The 18,698-nt window shown below is 41.4% G+C and overlaps 1 protein-coding gene across 1 annotated transcript in view; it reads left to right on the top strand.

The window, feature by feature from the left end:
- The window catches only part of hs6st1a (heparan sulfate 6-O-sulfotransferase 1a), a 62,378-nt gene that overhangs the window by 36,597 nt on the left and 7,083 nt on the right, over nt 1-18,698 (top strand). Inside the window, exon 2 of the mRNA XM_007576830.2 lies at nt 18,149-18,371. Within this exon, the coding sequence (XP_007576892.1) occupies nt 18,149-18,371 (223 nt within the window). The remainder of the gene's footprint in view (nt 1-18,148; nt 18,372-18,698) is intronic.

Below are 18,698 nucleotides of genomic sequence, written 5' to 3'. Positions count from 1 at the left end.
GGTTGAACCCCCTGCCACAACATCTGATCCCCGGATTTGTTTGGGATTCTCTCGGATTCACCCTCATTCCTCCCCCTCCCTTTATCACAGTGCTTGTCTGTGTGTCTCCCGTGTCTCTGCACATGAATATAATTACATATCACCCTCAGCCCACACGGTCTTTGATTTATTCCAAGGAGACAAAATCTTGTATTGTTAGTTTTTACAGAGGGTAGGATGTGTTGCCACACATTCGCATACACTGATACTACCATTACTCCCCTGGAGGCATTTCATTGACAAATATCCAGTCGGAAGCGCAGAACTCAACCGTTGTATTCGAATGCCGAGATGCAGCCTGCAGACTGGGATGATGCAAGTGGAAAACCAAAGCCACGGTTCACAGAGGTGTTTTTAAGTTCAGGATGGACTCAAACTAGACTTCACTGAACAATTTTTAGTTTTTAAAATGTCATATTTTCCAGCATTTTTCCTCCCTAAAGGTGTTTAAACAGCATTTTTATGCCTTTTCTGTTCTATTATGCCTTACAAAAGTGTTATTACATCCAGAGGTTTTTCATATTTTGCAACTTTACGACGTATAAACTTCTTGGTAGTTTTGTAGTTGTGCTGCACTCTGTGTTTTCGGAAGATGAGTGTATTGGTGTCGTGTGAGATGTTCAGTGTCCTGTGATTCATGTGTTTTATCACCTGAACAGGCTTAAAATTCCTCCAGAACTTTCTTCTTGCTTTTCTTCTTGGTCTCCATGATGCTATGTGTTCATCAGTGTTTTCTGACAAATTTCTGAGACTGTCACAGAAATATATTGACATAAAATGTGGGGTATGCCACACTTGAGATTTTTATATCTAAAATAACGTATTCCCCTTCAGTTATGCATTACTTTGTGTTTGTCTGTCAAACCAAATCGTAATAAATACATGGAAATTAATGGTATGACATGACTTGGGTCAGACTTTATAAAGGGCTTTCCTGGGCAGTAACCCACGACCCCAAAGATTTAGGATATTTTTGTAATGAAGTCATGTTTCACAAACATTGTTCCTTATATAAAACTCATAAGCCCTGATAAAGTGTGGAGTTTTACTATTGTTACATTTCTATTAATACAATACTCAAATATTTGATCATTCTTAAGCTATAGTAAATATTAATGTACTGTAATTTGCGTGAATAAAATACTTTATTTTATTTTATATTTTTGAAAGGGCACCAAAACTGGTTATAGCCCAGGGGCCCTTAACCTTCTAAATCCGGCCCTGAATGTGGCATTTTAAAAAGCTAAAAGCACATGTTGCATTCACTGTATTTGTATCCGATTTGGCTGCTCTGTCTTGAAGGAATGTTTTCTTTGACCCTGGCACTGCATTTATTTTTAAATGGTTGGGAAACTCATATTTTCCCTGGTGATTTTTTTCCCATGTTTTTTGCTGTCCATTGCAAAAACAAAACAAAAAAAACCTGAAAGAAACCTCACAGCTCGACGTTCACTTTTCTCAGAATGAACTCTTTGGTTGGATTTCTAATAGCTGGTGACAACATAAATAGTTACCGAGGCTTAAACGCATACTCTTTATGAAGCAGTGCCTCCTATTAGATGTCAGGCTGTTGATGTTGGTAAGTTGCATCCTGCTTGGTTGACTAGAAGCACTGCCAGACCGACAGCTGCTCCGACTTCGCATTCCCTCCATGTGTTTTTCCGAGATTGGAAACTCAGGGGAGCATCTGCCGGGGGACGAACGCACACGCCCGCACGCACACATGGTTAAAAACACATGTGCTCTAATCACACACGCAGCAACTTTAAATCACAGACGCAGGGTGGGAGCGAAGAGCTGGAGAGGCTAGATGTCAGGGGGCCTTATAATAGAAGGATGCTCTCTTAAGCCGCTTCCCATCAGAGTCCAGAAAATCAAACTGTCATATCAATGAGCGGCTCAGCATCCCTCGAAAATCCCTCCTCCCTCCCCCCCAAACTCGCCGCCCTTGTCTTCCTCACTTTTCTTCTTCGGATTCCCTCCTATCCCTCCGCAGCCTTTTCCCATGCCACTCTCGGAAAGCAGGTTTGGAGCTTTGGAGGCGGCCGTGGCAAGCTTTTCAATTACTCCCGGTGTCATTTGCAATCGCTTAAAACCGAGCGCATAGGAGAGCCTGAACAAGCGGTGCATTGCTGCAGCCCTGCTAAACGGAGATCTAATTCAATTTTGTCGCTGACCAAACGCGGCCGTCTTTCGCTGACAGCTTGCTCACGTCAAATTCAAACACTTTTAAAAATAAAAAAGTAAGGCTTTTTCTCTCCACTTTCCTTTTCTAAGTTCCCTGAAGATCAACATCGTCCAGGTCTATCCTCAGCCCTCAAATTTGGATTTTGTGCAGAATTAACAGCCTTTTTGAATCATCCAAACACCCAGTCAATATGTAGCCAACAGATGGTGCGTGGCTCCTCTTCCTCTTTTATTTTTTCAGCTTCTTGTCTTTTTTTTCCCCTCCCCCTCCCCTCTTCACTCGTCAGTAACAATTTGCGGCTTAGTGTATGGTAGCTAGATGTTTCTCTGTTTGTTTGTTCTGCTGTCTCTGTAGCCTGAAATCATGTCTGCCACAGTGGCCTTAATCTTGTGGGTTAGCGGCTGCCAGTTGATTGAGTCCGGGATTCAAGTGTAAATGCGTGATCATCAAACATGTAAGGAATAAAAGCAGCTATTAAAATCTTACAGGAGCAAAATGTCACCTGCATATTCATATGAGTGGTTTCAGACATCAGTTGCTTTATTCATAATCTTGGCGAGAGTTAAAACACGAAAGAAATAGACCTGTCAATACCACTCAATTTTTATTATTAATCTTGTGTCAGACAGTGTTGCAGTAAACTGAAGTGGAAAAACATGCTAACATCGCTAATACTGTTCTGATTCATTTGGGAATCCCCAATTAGTCCCAATTACATATCGCATCAAAGGTGGGTAAAATCAGTGCCATGGGTTTTATTTGGAGTTCATCCAAGATGGGGTGAATTTTTTTCCTCCTAAATGTGCTTTAAAAAGCTACTTCAATAAACATAGCTTTATTATTTATCTCTAGAAATAATAAACTCATGTCTTGGTCCAGCTGGCGTTGTCTTAAGGCAGAGGTGCTAGGCTAATGCTGGCGCGTTTGCTCTCTGTTTCGATGGGACTCGTCGATGGTTTAGCTTGCAGAAAATTAGTTATTCATACAACATGAGGACCAAATCGACGCTAAATGTTTGCATAAAATAGTCCTGAATCGAAAAATGGTATCAGCTAGAGCTGCAGAATATATCATATCTGGAATATCTGTGTGTGAAATGTAGCGATACCAGTATTTGGTAATATTTTATAGTGATCCTGCATTCAATCGCTGAATATTTGGTTAGTTTGATGGACTCAGTAGTGTGTCTTTAGCGGCTGAGAGGGTATAGAGAGGGGGTGGGACAAATGATGTAATGGTAAAGAAAGATAAACGAATTGTCCTCCCAACTTTCAGTAATGTTGTTGTATATTTTCCTGATATTGCTCAGCCCTATCATTTAAATTCAGATGAGTTGGACCATGTACGGTGACAATAAAAAGTATAAAAAGATACATTTAGTCTTTTTTGGCTGTAAACGTGTTGTTGCATACTAATCCAGTATTAAAAATGTAGAAAGTCTGGTGTGGTTTTACAAATTACAAAGCGAATGATTGAACTTTACTTGGTATTTCTGAGCTATTCTATTTCTCCGCTAAGCCCACTTAACTCTAACTTTCCGTTTACCGGATGCATGCGATATTGACATCGGGCCCCGACTCCGAGAAGGAACAAATATTACTTTAAATGTCAGACTATTCCTTTGACACTGGCTTGAGTGTCCCTGGACACGTTTGAAAGGAGGACAGAAGGGGGATTGAAGGAAGGATGCCACAGCCTCGCAGCTCATTTGAGGCAAATCTGAAGCTGTGAGCTTGTGTTACACTGCTAGACAATGGGCTTCTTTTACCCTGTACCCACACACAGGGTCTCACAGAGACACGCTCATGTACACACTCCGAACACAGAGAGATTCTGTCTTGAAAACTGTTGTTGTTCTTGTTGCACAATATTTGGCTCCTGTAATTTCATTATGCCTGCTCCTTCTTTGCTCCCCTGCTTCTCCGGCCATCTCTGGTTTTCATTTTCCTAGCCGCTTGTTTTCGTCTGTCTGATTAGAGGCTCTTTGTGCGCTTGTGTAAACTTTCCTTGCCACATGTATCTTCCCCTGTATTCTGTGGCGCTTATGATGACAAACGCTAAATTTAGCTGTGAAATCCTTGTGACGCACCTCAGAAGCCGTGGCTGCATAATCAAAGGTCCGTCTCGGTAAAGATATTAAAACACAAAGCAGATCTACCTGTCGGTATCTTTTTAGAGCTCACATTTAGATTTATGCTTCAGATTGTGCATTTAAGCCCTTCACAAACCAAAAAATGAAAAAGCAGGGATGTTCCAATCAAGATTATTTTGTATCTGATGCTAATCAGATTTATTGAACAAGGCATTTGCCAGTGATGAAAAGGAAACCACGCAATACCTTCCTCCTTTGCAAAATGTAAATGATAATGGAGTAGCATCAGATTCTAACGTTGTAGGATTACTCCATGGGCCGTGGCGAAATACCGTGAGCCATTTCTTCCTCTAGAGCTAGACACGCGCATTTGCTTTGGTTGTATTGGCTCAGAATGCAGTGCGCTAATGTCCGTTTCCTGCTTTTGAAGCGGTCTTCGGTCCACTTGGCGTTCACATATGCATCGCAACTGGACCAGAGTTCACTTTTTTTGGTCAGTATCAGCGTTTGGCTGCAAAACAAACTTTAGGCACACGAACTGGAGTTCAAATAAAGTGGACTGAATTTTGAATTTCTCTGTGGAGCTTTGTGAAAATGATGCTTCTACGCGTTAACTAGGTGTTTAGTAATAATAAAACAATACAAACCATTACCTTAATGGAATATGGCTCAGTTTGTTTCTATAAATGCATCTGAATCGAATCGTACAACTATACTATTCAGTTAACTTGCATCTTAATCTTGCAGAGGATGCTAATGTTAGCATGTTAGCATGCTCACTCGCCGTTTTGATTTGACTTGTTGATAATTCGTCTCCAGTTAATTGTGCAGGGACTTAACTTGCATATTGTTTTGCTTTATAAATTTAGCTGTTTGTTTAGACTGTTGAAAGTCCTAATGGCTCCTGTTTCAACGTCGTAGGCTTTTCCTGCCCAGAAGTGCTTTCTGTAGGTCACTAGGTGTCATGACACCATCAAACAGGAAACTGCAGCAGCCAATATGGTCACATTTTACAGAGTGAAAAAAGCATTTGGATTGTCTAAGAGGAGGGGAGGAAAACAAGGAGTGTCATTATTGCTTTTTAATTCCCTGGAATTTTCTTCCATTTTCTTCTTTGTGTTGCTCATGCTATTCCGTCCCTCCAGGGTGTGCTCATTAGCCCCGTGGCCCCCTCTAAACAGGTGGGGCATGTTTGGCACGGCCCTCCGACATGCAGTCTGACTTAATTGGGCTTGGAGAAGCCCTTATACACACACACAAACCTCATGCAAACCCCTCCCATCACACCCCCCCCCCCCCTCCTCTATTTCTAAAGAGCCAATTGTCACTATCCAGCTCCCTGGGGTTGAAGTTGTCACTCCTGAACCGGACAACAACAGTCCAGCCTGCAGCCCTTCTCCCCATCCTGGATGCCTCACCGACTGACTGGGCTTCTTCCCCCACTTCTCTGTCTGACGATAACAACCACTCTCCGTACAAGCTCTATTCATATGCAGACATACCCCTCAAATGTCAACCGGCTGCTCTAACCATCAGCTCTCCCATCCTGGCATTGTTTTCCCTGCCTCTCCACCACACCTCTCTGCTACTTTTCTGTGTTTTCTCGCCACCTCTGGGCCTTTTTCCAGTTAATTCGTTGTTTTTCTCCTGGAGTCAGAAGATATCCTCATGTGCATCTCCTGTTTTGTTTCTGCTGCGTGTTTGCATCTCTCTTGCTGTGAAAAACAACCCTTATTCCAACTTATCTATATAATTACAGCTACCGTTTTCCCTGTTACTTTCCCAGAAAACTCTTGACATTACCTTGAAAATGCATTCTCATCAAAAGGGGTGAAAAAAAACCCCTTACTTCTGCTGCTGCTGCTGTCTTTTTCCTCTCTCTGAGGCTCTCGCATGCTATCCACAACAGTTACTGGCTCAGCAAGATCTCATTATCCTGTTTATTCCTACATGCAAGTGCTTACTCTTAAGCACACATGGAAATATAGATGCAAGAGAGCATTGTGGAGGCTACCCTTGTGTGTGTGTGTTTGTGTGTGTTTGGTGTGTATGGCGGGGAGGTTTGAACTGCCTCATCTGTCCAATTTCACACTCCAGCTTCAAGTCTTGCACTCAAACACAATGCGAAGACACAGAAACCACCCTGTTGCCTCCTGTCTCGTACATGACGACTGATCAACGGGGGAAATAAAGGGTCCCACACACACTAATCCCAGCCACAGGGAAGGTTTTGTGAGTTTTTCAGCGTGTTAATGAGTGTGCTCGGCTGCTTCTGTAATAGGGCCACCTGTCTACTCATTAGCCTCGTCACCCAGCCTTTTAATTGCCCCCAAACTCCACATCGTGTCTCCTCCTTTCCCTTATTCCTCACCCCTTTTCTCTTGATAGTTTCCCCTCTTCGCACTAAGCGAGCGGTTTCGGATGTTCCCGAAAATCTGACATCGCCCCTTACTGCAAGGATTATGTCATGACATGCAGGTGTGTGTGCGAGAGGGGACTGGGTGTGGCGGTGTGCGTAAAGCATACTCGCATGTCGGCGTGTTTGCAAAATGATTGCTTTGACCTCAGCTACAGGAGACAGATGAACATGATGCCGGGTGCAGGGGATTTCTGGGATATCAGGTGGATTTGTGTTCACTCAAACGACCCGCTGCTTCTTGCTCCTGGTTTGTCTCTCAGCGTAATTACAAGAAAAAGCTTTGACAAATTTGTTTTCGCATGCGTTTTTTTGTTTTTGTTTGTATCTCATAGCAAATACTGAGACTCTTGAAAAAATGTCTGCACACTGCTGATAAAGTGCCAGATTTCTGAGATGTAAAGTCTATGATTTCCACTTTTTAATATATATAATTTGATATTTATCCTGTAAAATCAACTGCAAAAATCTAACAAATCAGTCGGAAAATGAAAATACTTGTGATGCAATAAAAGTATTCTAAAACTTTCCTGCCCACAGTGAAACCCTGACAGACATAAGTAATAACTACTAAACAGCACATAATAACTGCCTATGTTCACATTTTCAAATAGATTGGTATTTACTGGTCCTTTCAAGAAACCAACACATGAACAACATTAATAATGGCGCAGATGCTGCCAGTTTTTGGGGAGTCAAACACCATTAATTGCTCCTTAAATCACAATATAAGTTCATGATAATGACAAGTGACACACTGATTTCCCATCCCTAATTTACCCCATGTTGAAGCACCTTTGGATGAATAAAAAACAAATACAGCATCCTATATATTCATCCTGGAAAATGAAATCCATCGTCATCTTTCCAGCCACACACACCTGAAGGTTTTAGGTCAAAACCGGATGGTATATATATTTTTAATAAACTGTTCCATCTGAAAAACCACCATCAAGTTTTATTGCTGACATGACGCTCCCCTCTCTCCTGTGTTGTTTCTGAGCAAACATACCTTTTTGAAATTGTTGCCCAAACCACAATAACACATTCTCCCATGAGGTTTTGCAATATCTGAGCCAGCTCTGGACATTTCCTTTGAAAGAAAATGCTTCTCTCTGAAAATCTTGCTCCTTATAGCAAATACATGAGATTGTGGTCTCATGTAGAACAACAACAACAACAACAAAAAAAGGCCTTGTTGGCAGTTCATGGGTTCAAGTTCAAGTTTTGTTTCCAACCTGGTTGAATGTATACAAGTTGTGAAGAAAGTGAAGATTAGGTTTTTATTTACACTTTTGACGGTTTGTATCACATTAACCCCGCAGCACACAGTAATGCAGACTATCCATTTGTGAATTTGTCCTTTAGGGTTTCAACGCATACAACGGAGAGAAATATTAATCAGATGTATTAATCAGAGAAGGATCAGATGTGTTTTCTTCCACCTCTAATTGGAGCCGTGCAGCGCGGCTCCTCGTGTTTGTACCGTTTCAAAATATTTTTAGTTTTACAGTGCCTGCACGTGGAACGGCTCTTATTTGAGTCATTTTTTTCCTTCTAAGGGCACAGCTGGTATTTGTTGACACCTTTATGCACTTCAGAGTTCCTTTTGCTGCGTCCCTCAAAAACGGGTAATAAATTAACAACAAGATAGGCGAGTTTTTGACAAAACACAAGGCAGATGCACAACAGTCCGCCAAGGTACTACTGCACGCGATTAAGTTCAGTCTCACCTCCCTGTTTTGTTGTTTTCATTTCCAACCTCCAGTGCATGAGTGATTGGAAGTGAATTTGGTCCATGTCCAGTTTTATCACACGGGTTTTATCAGGGATCACGCTGTCTTTGCATTACAGAACTGGTTGGACACGGTCCACAGTCTCCCACTGGTGTGTACATTTGCATTCCTGTGCACAGCTGCTCGAGGTAATGAGAAAGTTCTGGAAAACTGCTTGTGTCGGAGGATCCAAAATAACAATAACAATCCCTGCTTTTCCGACACTTCGTGTACCTTGTGTCATAGAGACGAAAATGAAATTAATATTTTGTAAAAGGTCTGTGTAGTTACTCAACAGTGATTTTTTTTTCCCCACCATCTTCTTGCATAATGTGGACAGAAGTCAGATTTTTTTTGAGTACATAGGATAAGGTTAGATATTTTCCTTTAAACATCTCATACCTTTTCCTGCCATTTCACAGAAAATGAATCAACACCGCCATTCTAAACACTGTGATAAACTTCCTTACAGCTCTAGAAATGGATACAGCCAGCTGATGTATTGTCATGCCGTCAGTTTTTCCAGCCCTTTCCGGGACACTCAATTTAAAACTGTAAAAACACTTCTGAATTATGACGGGTGATTACTTGTGAAATCCTCTTCCCAGCTCATCCATCTTATTCTCTGCCGACCTCTCACTCTCTGTTAGACAGCTATCTGGGCTCTTGCCAGTCTAGTTACATGAGAGAACAGGCGGCCAGGCATTCCTGCTGTACATAGCTTTGCACTCAGGGGATTCCCTCCCCCCTTTCGCACTCTCTCCTGGCCTCACTTTGTTTTTGCACGATCCTGAACTGGACCCCCACAACAAACTGTCGGCCGCGTTTCCATCCGACGTGCATTTTTTCTCCCCCGTGTGCTGCTCTGCTCCGACTTGTAATCACGCAAAGGAGGTTTTTGCGCTAAAATGCAGTGAGCCGTGTTGTTATCTTGCACTCATGGCATAAGATAAGTTTTCACACGCTCTTTTAGTTATGGTCGCTTGGCAACTCTTGCTTCCACGGCCGACTTGCATATTTTATTTTTATTTTTTTTGGTGGGAATACCTTACATGCAGAGAGGTGCACCCGTGAAGACTTTGTTGGTGCCTGCAGAGGCTCCAGACGTTCTCATTCTTGGGTTGAAATTAATTACTTTTTTGTCTAAAGGGGAAGGCGGTTCATTTAGGGACCCGTAAACAAAACGCCTGAAGCTGGAAAGTCTTAACCCGATAGGTCACAATTTTGTCACAGCTAAAATTGTCATTTCCTGTTCAATGTTTAACCACATTGAAAACAATGGAAGCTAATTGTGTTAAAGAATAAAACCAGTGTTTTTATTTAACATTAAGTGTCTTGTTTAAAAGTTGACAAAAAAAAGATTACATTCAAAATAGTGTTTTAAAATGTGTAAAAGACGTTAAAATAAATTAATCTTTTATTTATTCATCTTATTTTTTTTTTTAAATGTTTAAGTCAGGTTTACATTTTAAAATTTAAAAAAATATTGTGTAATTTTGACAGTTTAAGCTTTACTTTTTTAAATTATCTGAGAAAAAAATGTAATTAGTAATCCACAATCTCAATATAACATGACAGAGACCTGTTTCTCTTAGCCACTCTTCAAAACGGGAAAGACTAAAGAACAAGCCGCTCGAGGAAAGCAGATGAGCGTAAATCTAAAGGAAGTAGTTGGAGGCCGCTGCTTTAGGATGAGCATCTTTTTTGAAACGCACTAATTCGACCCATTTCTACATTTTTGGGTCTGACTCAATCACGTCCAGTTTTGTTTTTTCTCTAAGGATTCTAACATTTAAGAGAAACATCCTTTAATGTGTAGTAGTTTTAAAGACAAAATTACATAAATATTTCTCTATCATTTCAAATTCTTGTTAAATATACAAAAAAAAGTGCGTCAAAGTTGCACGAGAGCATATATGTTGAAAATCCAGAAGTTTCAGTGTTTAATTTGCAGATGGACACTCAGAGCTGATCGAGGGAAAATGGCCGATCCCGATCTCTGGTCCAATAATGTGCTGTTCTTTTGGCTTAGAGGGTATTGTCAACATAATAAGTATTATTTTAGGCTTTCAAAGTTTTGCAATTTATAATCTAAACTATAGCAACTTGCCAGATTAATTAATCATAGTGATGATACCCACTTTGCTGCTACATAGTTATGTTCTATCCTGCATTGGCACACATTGATGCCTATTTTAATTAACTTTTGTTGGATGAAACAGATTGCGTAACCTTAAAGCCTTCCTGCTTTCAGCTAAAACATGGAAAATGTCCACTCCTGTCCCCGTATTCAACCAGAGCATCGCTCTGCTCACAACATTGACTCCTCTCACTCCTAGTCCCTCTAACTCCTTGTCTGTCTTTGTCCTCCCATCTGGTGTAGCATGCCTTCAATGCTTTAAGTCCACATTACAAAGGCAGCCAGTCTGGATCCTGAGGCTGTTATTGATCAGCTAACAAATGGAGAGGCGATACATCTAGGAAGACCTAGTTAGAGAACACAGCTGATCTGGACGACTTGTTTCTGTCCGTCTCAGGAGGTCATTGTGAGGTAGAGCTGCCCAGGATGCTCAGGATGAAATGATGGCGTTTCTATTTGAAGGAAAGGACACGGGAGTAGGAAGGAGGCCGGAGGGTGAGGATGGGCGATGAGGGGTCATTTTCACAGAGATGGTGAGATGTTTGTACTCTCTTAGCCGGTGTGTTGACGGCAAACAGAGAAAAGAGGAAGGATTTCGCTACTGTCTGCAGAGCTTCGTGTTCTGACACGCTGCCCATCTTCTCCTAACATTCTATCGCATACTTTGGATCCATCTGAGCCTCCGCAAACAGGGTGGAGACACACAAGTCCTTAAACCCCAATAAGGAGACTTCACTCACAAATTGGCTTGGGGCTTGTTTACAGTCTGATTCTAATTTACCGGATTCCTCAGTGGAGATGTTTTCCCACAGCGACACTGAACCCCATAATTGTGTCATTATTCTCAGTTTCCAGACACATTTTTTAGCATATTTCTGCAAAAACCATTCAACCTGTGTTCTCTGGACTTTCGTTTGTTCCACTTGTATCTCTGCGCTTGCACCATTGCTCTCCCCCTCTCTGCAAATGTCATTGTTTAAACTTTTTGTATTCAGGTGACAAACCTGTATCTTCCTCATTGCTTTTTTCTTTTTTCCTTTCCCTGTTTCGATTGAGTCCAGGGTTCCATTTTTAGAGGCGGGAAAAAAAAATCTATTTTGTCGAGCAGATCTGGTTTCAACAAACATCCGTGGACTATTAATAAATCATAGCCGCTCTGCACAGCGGGGTGCAGTTGGCGTCTCTGTTTTTGTGTGTCTGGGTGCTTACATGAGAATGTGTACAAACCATAACCTTTTATTTAAGGTCTCTAATTTATATTTTTTTTCTTTCCCCTCCTGAGTTGCCTTAGGAAACATAGATTTTTCTGTCTCTAGTGTATTGCAGCTCTTAACCAGCAGCTGTGCTTCCTTTGGTTCCCTTGTTGCTTCATGTATAGCTACACTTTAATTTAAAAATAGGAACCATTTCATGTAAAACTGACTCGATTTGAATATTTATTGGGCCGCGTTAGTTGCGGCTCCAGACTTCTGGTTCAAATGTAAGACGAAGCTTTTGACAGACCGAAGAAGGTCTAACGAGAGAAGGTGGAAGATTTAAGCGGGAGGGAAGTGAGGTTAAAGAGACGTGGTAAAACTGGTGATTTGTGGCCCACAGGAAACTGGCTCATTTTCTGCAGGCACTCTGGGACCACAACAGCACCAGCTGCTGTGTGTTTCCTCTTGATAACGCTCAGACACATCACGTAAACATGGCCGTTGTAAAATATGAGCTGCATCGGCATTAAAAGGCCGGTCATGGCAATTTTTGTGCGAAAGCTTCTGCTGCTTATGTTTGCGGTGTTTTACAGGTGCTGTCTGTAGCGTTGCGATGAGTGGAGAGCGATTCGGTGCGTGGGAAGGCTTTGTCTAATCCGTCCTTTGTGATCACAATTTTTTTAAACATAATCTTTTGTCATTATTGAAGAAAATGTCAAATTTTTATAATTTTTTTTTTGGTTGGTATAAAAAAAAAAAAATCGAACATCTAGATATTGAGACTTGCTGCCGCTCCAGTTTGGACATTATCCTGATACGATCTACTGTTTTTGAACGTCGCCTGTTTTGTGATTAGTTTGTTTTTTTTGTACTTGAAAGTCACATTTTCTAAGTTTCCAGCCAAAAATAAAGCAAGGACATCCAATACAGTCGGAATTTAATTTAGAAAAGTCGGAGCTTGACAAACAGCCACCGTTTTTATTAAATATGGCCTCTGGTGCATATAAAATTCAGTGCAAATTGCAGATGTGAGAAATTATCTAACAATTTCAACAGTGGCATATATAGTTCTATAAAATATCTATTTAGAGCTTGTTTCTGGTGTTTAAAACAAGAGGAAAGGTTATAGAGGAAACAAACGCTTGACTTTCATTACTAGCTGAGAAACGAAACTACGTGCCAACTCTGCTGCGTGCCAGATCTGTCTCCGATATCTAACTAAACTAAACCTCAAACACTTTTCAAAATTCGAGTCTCACTTTTTAATGAGTAAGTTAACAATTCAAATCCTCGATAGGTTTAATCCAGAAAAAAAGGTATTCTAATTTACTTTAAAAATAAAGTTTATTTACTCCTGCCTTAATTTATTTTGGCTATCACAGAAGTAGATTCCAAATGACAAAGCATACGACGCTAGTGATGAAAAGTGATTGCTGGTTGCCCTTCAAAATAAAGGCCCAATATTTCATAGTTAGATAATTGCATAGGTAGGAAGTCAACCAGTGATTGGTCAAAACTAAATCTGATTGTTATTGGACCAGAACCACTATTTTAAAATGGCATGATGGTGTTTAAACTCCACCATTACTAATGGCCATTATGTTTTAAAAATCAAATTTGATTTGATTTTACCAAATCTCATTTGATCAATTTTTTTCTTGCTTTCTTGTCTTAAAAAGAAATTACAAAAGAGAGCAAATATGTTCAAAACTGGATTTTATTTCAGTCATCTCTAATTTGACTTGACCTGAATTCAAAGTCCAAGTAAATAGATGGGTGTAGAATTTACTTGTCAAAAAAGATGGATGTCAGAGAGAGAGAGAAAGAGAGAGATTTTTTTTTCACAAATTAAATCTTCAAAAACAGACAATTTGATGAATTGCTAAAAACAATTTATGACCCAGTCCTAGGCACCACCAAAACTTCTTCAGCAATTTTTATTGCTCTTTTTTTGTACTTTTTTTTTTTTGCCATTTATTAGTGCTGATGATGTAAGAAGCAAAACACAGAAGCAACTAATTCTCACTTCTTTACAACACATAGAAGTGCAGCATTGGTGAGAGAAGGAGGGCAAAAAGCCCTCAGATGAAGAAATTGAGGCGAATGCATGGTAGTTTGTTTTTTTTTTGTTTTTTTTTTCCTTTCTTTTTCGCTCTAAATGGCGCCATGGCACGCTTACACTCAGTGCCAAATTCGTTAAAAATTATCAACGGGGAAAAAGAAATAGAAAAAGTGAGACAAAAGCCAAAACAGTTGTCTTCTCTGCTCCAGCATGGCAATGCTCCAGTCAACAGCCTCATCACACCTAACCAAAGATTTGATTTTTGTTTCCTTCCAGCTCCCTCACACAATTAGTCTGATGGGTTGAATCAATAAGCCAATGAACGCACTCTTTTGATATTTGATGTGTGAGGTTTTATGCTGCTCTGGTACTCTGCGTTTATTTCGTTTGTTTATTCTTTTTTTTTTTCTTTCTTGGGAGACTTAATGAAAAATGTGCGGCACGTAAATATAGTCTGGGAGAGGGCGATACAGGGTGCTGTGCCCTGACTGCAAATTCCCGCGCTCAGCCAGACGCTGATGTTCCTAAATGTGTACAGTGAGACTCAAAGAGCGCTGCGTATTAGCTTTGAGGTTAAATTGACAGGCGAGATCACCTGTCGTCGTGGTGAAATATCTGCTGTAACGCTCCGCCGCCTTTCAAGGAGGAAGTGTGTGTGTGTGTGTGTGTGTGTTTGAGTGATTGGGAGCAGACTTTCCTGGTGAGCGAGTGGATGTTTGTGGGTTAAAACCTCATTACAAAGGGATCTAAGTCCAAGGCCAGACATTTAGATCTTTCCCAGGCGAGAAAGCCTCCACGACACCGGCTCTGCAGTCTGTCTGACCCAGCAGACACGACGGAGAGGCTTGCTTGCTTACGTGTGTGTGTGAGTGGGTTTGCGTGCATGTTATTTATTTATTTAGTGTGGTAATATGCCTGAGCCTTCATTATAGTGAGAGCCATAACTTTGATAAATCACTTGGGCTCGGGGCCCTCACTGCTTTCACAGTATTAGAAAAAAACTAATTGAAATTCTCTTCCGCCGCCTCCTTCGTACTTTTTCTTTTTCCTGTCTTCCTCTCTGTTTTTTACCCCCTCTCTTTCCCTCTCTCTCTCTCTTTCTGTCTCTCTCGCTTTCTTCCAGTCTGTGTAGCGAGGCCCAAACAGCACCATGATTTTTTTTTTCCTCTTTTTTTGTGGAATGGGAGCCAAGAGGGGGGAAATGTCATCACTGATTTAATAGGCGTATTCTTGCTCTGAAACCCACAGCAGGCTCATGAACTGACACACAAACACACACGGCACTCTGGGGAGTGTTAAGAATGCTGATAATGTCATCATAGGAATCTCCATAATGTACCCCCGCTCTCCTGCAGGCTCCGGTTCGGCTGGGCTTTTTTTTTTTTCTTTTTTTTTTATTAGACATGGAGGTGAAGGGGGTAGCAGGATGGGATTTTAGGTTTAGGTTGATGGGATTGGGAGTTTGGAAACTCGTGTCTATGCTCGGGGATTGAGGGTCCGTCTGGGCTGGTTGTCCGGGATCCTCCCAGCTGCCACCGGATTGAAGCTTTAGTCGTTTTATTGTCCGTGATCCCCCTGCCGCTACTTCATTTGTTTCATTTGCATGGATCAAGCCTTCTCTCATGCCAAATCAGGTTGGGGTTTATTTTGCTGCCGCTTGAGCTACCAGGAAAAGCTCTGACCAGGATCTACCCAATCTTTTTTTTTGTTCCCCCCCCAATACCGAGAAACGGCTACTGTTTGCGCGTCACTCTTTTTCTGCCGTTTTCACATTTCATCATGTCCAACCACAAACATCATTGCATTTTTCTAGGTTGGATTTTAAGGGAGAGACCAACACAAAGTCATGCATGTGGAGTTCCAATCCTCTTTACTCGAACACCCACATATAGAATCCAGTGCAACCAGTTGCTTGCTGGAAGTCGCCTATTTAGTAAACAGAGTTCACGTTCCGACATGTCTTTGGGTGGCCAGATCATAACATGAAGATGATCCATCCTGAAATATATAAACCAAGCTTACCTATTTAAAACAAATAAACCAAATGATAATAACTTACTTTCATAACTAAAGATTAACAGAAGCAAACTAGGATTACGATAAAAGGCACTCCACCCTTGCAGACTCCTTAATATGGCATTCAGCTTTACATGTGTTCACAGACAAAGGTGTGTCTGGTTGGGATGAGCAGAGGACCAATGACAGCCAGGAGAGAATATGTTGATATGAATAAGAATTAGCTGTGTATCTATGAATCTTCTGTTTTGTCTTCTTGCAAGAACTGCAAGAAGACAACCATTGTTAAAAGAATCTGAACAAAAAGTTCACTTTCAGGCGAGACTAATCACACATCCACGATGTTATGATTGTGGATGTGTGATATTGTAAAGCATACTCATGTTTTAGAATGGCCTAGTCAAAGTCTAAGCCTTAATAGCCTGTTGTAGGGCTTGAAATTTTGTTTCTTATAAATCTGAATGAACCGTGTGTTATATTCCAAACATTATGGACTCAGTTTTAGTTACCGGATGTAAACACTTGCAATGATTATCAGTCGTAAAACCTAACAAACCATGAATGATTTTCAATCCAATTGCGTAGTTATTCCATCCAGAATTAAATTCCGTGGTTGTAATGTAACAAAATATGAAGACGTGCAAGGCACCGTAGCGTTAAAAGCATACAAGTCTGTCTGTGTGAGGTGGTGGGGGCGGGGGTCTGCTTGTTTAAGCCAACAGACTACATCAAGTCCTGTCAGCACAAAAAATTCCCTCTGCAAACATTCCTCTGACTTGTTGCGTGCCGGGGAGGAAGGCAGCGTCTTCCTGGCCCGCGTCCTTTCCCCAGAAAAGTCAGAGCCGGCGAGCTCATACTGAACCATAACCAATCCACATTAAAGTTCTGTGCGTGCGTCGTTAATGAGGATGCGTTGACTGATTGGACCGCAGTAATTAGCGCGAGTGTTGGGACCTGGAAAGGTTTCCACTCAAGTGGGAGTGTCCCCTCCACCCCCCCTCCAGAGAGATATCGAGGCCGGTCCACGCACCATTACTTCTCACGCATACACCACAGAAGCGGTCCCATCCGAACCTCAAGATGGGACCGCTTGAGGTCCCATCTTGAGGGACCTCAAGATGGGACCTCATCTTGAGATGAGACGTCTTTCTCATCTCTCTGAGAAAGACGTAATGTTTCGACGCCAGTGTGAAGCAGGAGGAAGGGTGTTGGAGACACCGAGCCTTGCAGCCTGGAGATGCGCGCTGCAGAGGGAGGCGTGCTCATGCCAGCAACTTTCTGTTTCCTGCGCGGTGTGGTTCTCGGATGCCGAGTCGATCATCCACTGCGATACGCATCAACTGTGTCCTCTTTCTCCTTCTCCTCCTCCGCTTCCTGCTCGGTTTTACTTCCACTTCCTGTCTTCCAGACACACGCTTTTTCTGCATCAGAAAGCAGTTTCTGCTAAATAAAAATAACATATGAGGACCTCAGTCTCTGTGCTTGGAGTTGGGCTGGTGGAGAATGAACTTTCAATGTAAACTCTTGCAAACAGTGCCTCCACATGGCTAGTGGCGGAATTGCATCATCTGTTTTTGTGGCAGAAGTTTCTGTGATCTTTGTGATTTTAACTTAATTTGTTGAAACTGCTTGATTCGATAAAATTGAGAAACTGATCAAATTCAGAAAGACTTTATTGATTCCAAAGTGAAATTAAAAGTTATTGCGACTCATTTAATTAAAGAGTTATTGTACTGTAGCGGTCTGTATTGCATTGAATTTGAAGAAGCCTCTGACTGAAGACACTGTTTATGACAGTCTCATGAAGAGGACTGTGAGGGTGGTTTATAAGTTTCCTGAATTTTAAGTAAAATCCTTCCTTTCTTCACTTTCCTGGTCAAGGTTGGTTGTTTGTTTGATCAGAATCATCTAATCCTTACAGTCAGGAAACTGTGTAACTGGAATTTAATATAAGGTTTTACATTTTCAGACTGTTTTCTTATAACATTCTCTAAATGTTGCATCCATCTCTCCATTTCTGGATCTGTCAGTCCATCTGTTCATTTGTCCGTCTACTTATCCTTTCCTTTCTGTTCTCCTGTAGAAATCTCACCTTATTTATAAAATGTACTGAAAATGATGTCTGACTGGATGTCAGACATCATTTTCAATGTTTTATGAAAATTAATTCTTACCTGTATCTGTCCCCCCTTCCATCTTCCCTTCCTTTTTTGTCACCAAACAGGAAGTTTTACTACATCACTCTGCTGAGGGACCCTGTGTCCCGCTACCTCAGCGAGTGGAGGCACGTGCAGCGGGGAGCCACGTGGAAAACCTCCCTGCACATGTGCGATGGCCGAACCCCGACGCCCGAAGAGCTGCCTTCCTGCTACGAAGGCTCCGACTGGTCGGGGTGCACGCTGCAGCAGTTCATGGACTGTCCGTACAACCTGGCCAACAACAGACAGGTACGCAGCAATTAGCTGATGTATAGTGAAACAACGCAAAAATTAAAAAAAAATAAAAACAAACATGGTACAGTCCAATCTAAAATGGTAAGAAGTATTGCAGTTCTTGCTAATGCTAGAAAATATTTAAACTCCTCTGCCCTATACATTCTGTACTGCTCACTTATTTTACCTTACCTAAGTTACTGTGTGGAAATTTGGGGCAACACTTACAGAACGTTACTACAACCATTATGCACATTACAGAAAAGAGCCATTCGTTTAGTTCATAAGGTTGATTTTTACTGTCATACCCACAATCTATTTTTAGATTATTTATTGAAATGT

This window comes from Poecilia formosa, unplaced genomic scaffold (assembly GCF_000485575.1).
Source record: "Poecilia formosa unplaced genomic scaffold, Poecilia_formosa-5.1.2 Scaffold8, whole genome shotgun sequence".
In the NCBI taxonomy this organism is placed as follows: Eukaryota; Metazoa; Chordata; class Actinopteri; order Cyprinodontiformes; family Poeciliidae; genus Poecilia; species Poecilia formosa.
Note: the sequence above shows the minus strand (reverse complement) of the source record. Positions and strands in the feature narration are given on the sequence as shown.